Source organism: Papilio polytes, unplaced genomic scaffold (genome assembly GCF_000836215.1).
Source record: "Papilio polytes unplaced genomic scaffold, Ppol_1.0 DF821845.1, whole genome shotgun sequence".
NCBI lineage: Eukaryota > Metazoa > Arthropoda > Insecta > Lepidoptera > Papilionidae > Papilio > Papilio polytes.
The window spans coordinates 698,233-701,387 of record NW_013527359.1 but is presented as its reverse complement, the minus strand read 5'-3'; the positions used below and the strand labels follow the sequence as shown (position 1 = coordinate 701,387).

The window sequence follows — 3,155 nt, the reverse complement described above, 5'->3', positions numbered from 1 at the left end:
GGATCACTCCTGTGTAGTAGCAAGATTTCATAAAAAATACAGAAAGCAGAAATAGAAAAGTTCATAATTGTAGGTTTCGTACAATTTACTGCCATTTTATGCCTGGTTTATATTCACTGTCACACAACTGGAATAATGTAAACAGTCCATGTTGGCCAGATGTAAACCAGGCACTAGGTTACTGACTACTGACTACTGACCTTGTTCATGTATGAAGAGCACAGCGTGCAGCATCTCCTCCCAGTAGTGCAGCAGCAGCGCGGGCGGCAGCGCGGCGCCGCGGTCGCGCAGCAGCGACGCCAGGTCCGTCTCCCCCGCCTCCAGTATCATGCGCAACACTTGGTTGCTGCGGTCATATTCACTAAAACAACATAATTACATTAATTATATACTTTAAATAGATTTAATTCAACTAATTTGAATAATTTAAGTAATAATCACTATCATATTTTTTTATACATTGGGTTTAAAATTGAATTTCAAATACTCACTAATCATACAATCGTATAACTCGTATGGAGTCCTGAAGTTCCCGCAGTAGACGCACCTCGTTCACATAGCCTTGAGCCAGCTCCTGGTCCGAACCGAGGTATACAGTCTTCATCGCATATTCACCTGTTGTGCCCAACTCTACCACCTGCAATGCAATATTTATTACCCATGTGGGGAAGGTTCAAAATACACAGACAGCACCCTGCGCTTATTTGCTCAGTTTAAATAGTTAACATGTAACAATATCAGAAAATCGGTTTAAATATAACAACGAATTGTGAGATGGGTCAATAGATTCATTATTCACTCCCGTCAAAATGGGAGTGAATAAGAATAGTTCTGCTGTTATATTTAAATTAGAGAAAACATTTGAAATAAATATATACAACACATATAATGAACAACTTACTTTGTAAACTTCACTGGAGCCGCCAACACCTAACTTTTTAAGCAACAAATATTTTTTATCTTTAACTTGTATTGTGTTAAATGTTACTTTAGTGTTATATCCCTTCACACCCTCTGGGTATGATGGGGTGGGCACACACGGGACAGGCATCAGCCGCCTATTCATTGGTGTTTCCGGGACTGGGGCTGAAATAGGTACCAACACTGGTTGAGAAACTGAAGCTGAAATTGGAGTAGACACTGGTGCTGGGACCGGAATTGGTGCTGGTATTGGTGCCGGAGCTAACACTGGGATTGAAACTACAGCTGAGACTGGGATTGACAATGCATTTGATGCTGGGACTGACACTCCGGTTGATGCTGGGACTGTCTTAACAGCTGATGCTGGGACTGAAGTTACTTTTGGAGTTGAAATTACTGAATGTGGTGCTGGAACTGCAGCAGGAGTGTGTGGCGCTGCCGGCGCCGGTGCAGGTGTTGCAAACAAATGTGCTGCCCTCTTGCCGGGCTTTGTCTGTACTTCATCTTTGTTTTCACTAGAAAATAATTCACATCTGACTTTATCTTTTTTATTTTGTATTACATTTTGTACAAGTGTTTTCTTCTGACTTTTCCGTGAAGAGCCAGGGGTGTAATGGCGAATTCCAGATTTAATTTTCGGCGTTGCACTTTTAAGTTTCTGCTGTTGTTTTAATGCTTCCGGAGTTTTTTTGATAGCTGTATGTATTTTTTCCTGCGTTTGTACATTTGTTTGTTGTGGAGTTAAGGCGGAACGTTTAGTCATTTCTTTGGATGATCCTTGATACAGTTTAGCATTTTTATTCACACTTTGGATAATCCTATTTTCTTTATTTGGGTTTGTTTTACTTGACTTTAACCAGTTTTCAAAAGTATTTTCTTTGTTGGTAGACCGTAATTTTTTATCCGATGTGTAGTTGGTTGGTTGCAATTTATGTGTCGGAGTCGTATACTTTGGAACGTTGGGACTTTTCTTAGCAATCGTTTCACAGTCTGAATCATCACTGTCGCAGGATGAAAAACTAGAATCCGGTGTAAAGTCCTGTGTCTGCAAAGGCCATAAATTTGCAATTAACGTCGACATGGGCATCGGCGCTAATTTGATGCTATTGATACTGGATTCCGTGTTTTCCGTCATGGTTTCCTGTACTCTTAGTTTATTCACCGCACAAATCTCACTACAATTAACACTTTTAATAAACTTTTAGTACAATAATGGAAAGAAAACATTTATGAGAAAATTTCAAAACCTCATATATTTACAAACCGTTGAAAAACAATTTGAAATATGATCAAAGATTAAGTTGTCATTTTCGACCAAAGACTAACTGTCAAAGAGTAAACACGTACTCCGTAATTTGGTTTACTGAACTTAAAAAAAGAAAACCAGACGCTCAAAGAGCACGAAAAATAACCTTTATTTTAATATTTCCAATTTTATACAAGTACACACATATTTTTTTACATTGCGTAGGATAACAACTAACCAACCAACAAAATGTTAACAACCGTAAATCCATCGCGAGAAAAATATATTATTTTCAATAAAACTCTTTTTACTTTTTTATATTCTATATTTCATTTGTGATGAGAATTGATATAAATATTTACAAAACTAATAAATACTGATTTCATAGATAAAATATTTACAAAGCAAGGTAAATATATTCCTTAAAAACACTAAAAAGAAGCTGCTACAAAGTAGACATTTATTCTTCAGTAGACTTGGTGGGATATCTGCAGTCCGGGGCGTCGCACTCGCACTTCATGAACTTTGACTTGACCGACCAGAATTTGTCACCATAGTCAAATCTGTAAAAAAATAAATAATATTAAATGTATAAGCCGACAATGATATTTGACTCGGTGGACATAAATGAAACTAAATTTTGGTAGCGCACCGCCCCCCACTTTTCATGCAATTTTTACTTTCATGTCGACATACTTTTGGACTATAGAAGTTTTGTATTGAACAAGTATCGAAGAGGAACTGTAGGCGAAAGACCGCATTAGAAAATAAATAGTATTTATGTTCGCATATAGATCTGCCCCTTAGACAAGTAACATTCGTATACATTTTGACACATTTTGTCGATTCTAATCAAAAGACACTTTGTCTAGGGGGCAGGTTCTTTTAATTATTAATCTTACGTGAGCTCCTCGCCCGCGGATATATCTCTGAGCGCGAAAAGTGCGACGTTGGGCAGTCGCAGGTCGCGCACGTCCGTGAAGACGCG

At 38.1% G+C, this 3,155-nt stretch overlaps 1 protein-coding gene across 1 annotated transcript; it reads right to left on the bottom strand.

Moving 5' to 3' along the window:
• Positions 1 to 192: 192 nt before the first annotated feature.
• Positions 193 to 2,202, bottom strand: LOC106107762 (serine/threonine-protein kinase mph1-like). The gene is made up of 3 exons (XM_013288762.1): positions 902 to 2,202; positions 492 to 637; positions 193 to 361 (listed from the first exon to the last, which is right to left on the bottom strand). The coding sequence occupies exons 1-3, from the start codon at positions 2,054 to 2,056 to the stop codon at positions 193 to 195; spliced, it is 1,470 nt and encodes a 489-aa protein (XP_013144216.1). The 5' UTR covers positions 2,057 to 2,202.
• Positions 2,203 to 3,155: the final 953 nt, after the last annotated feature.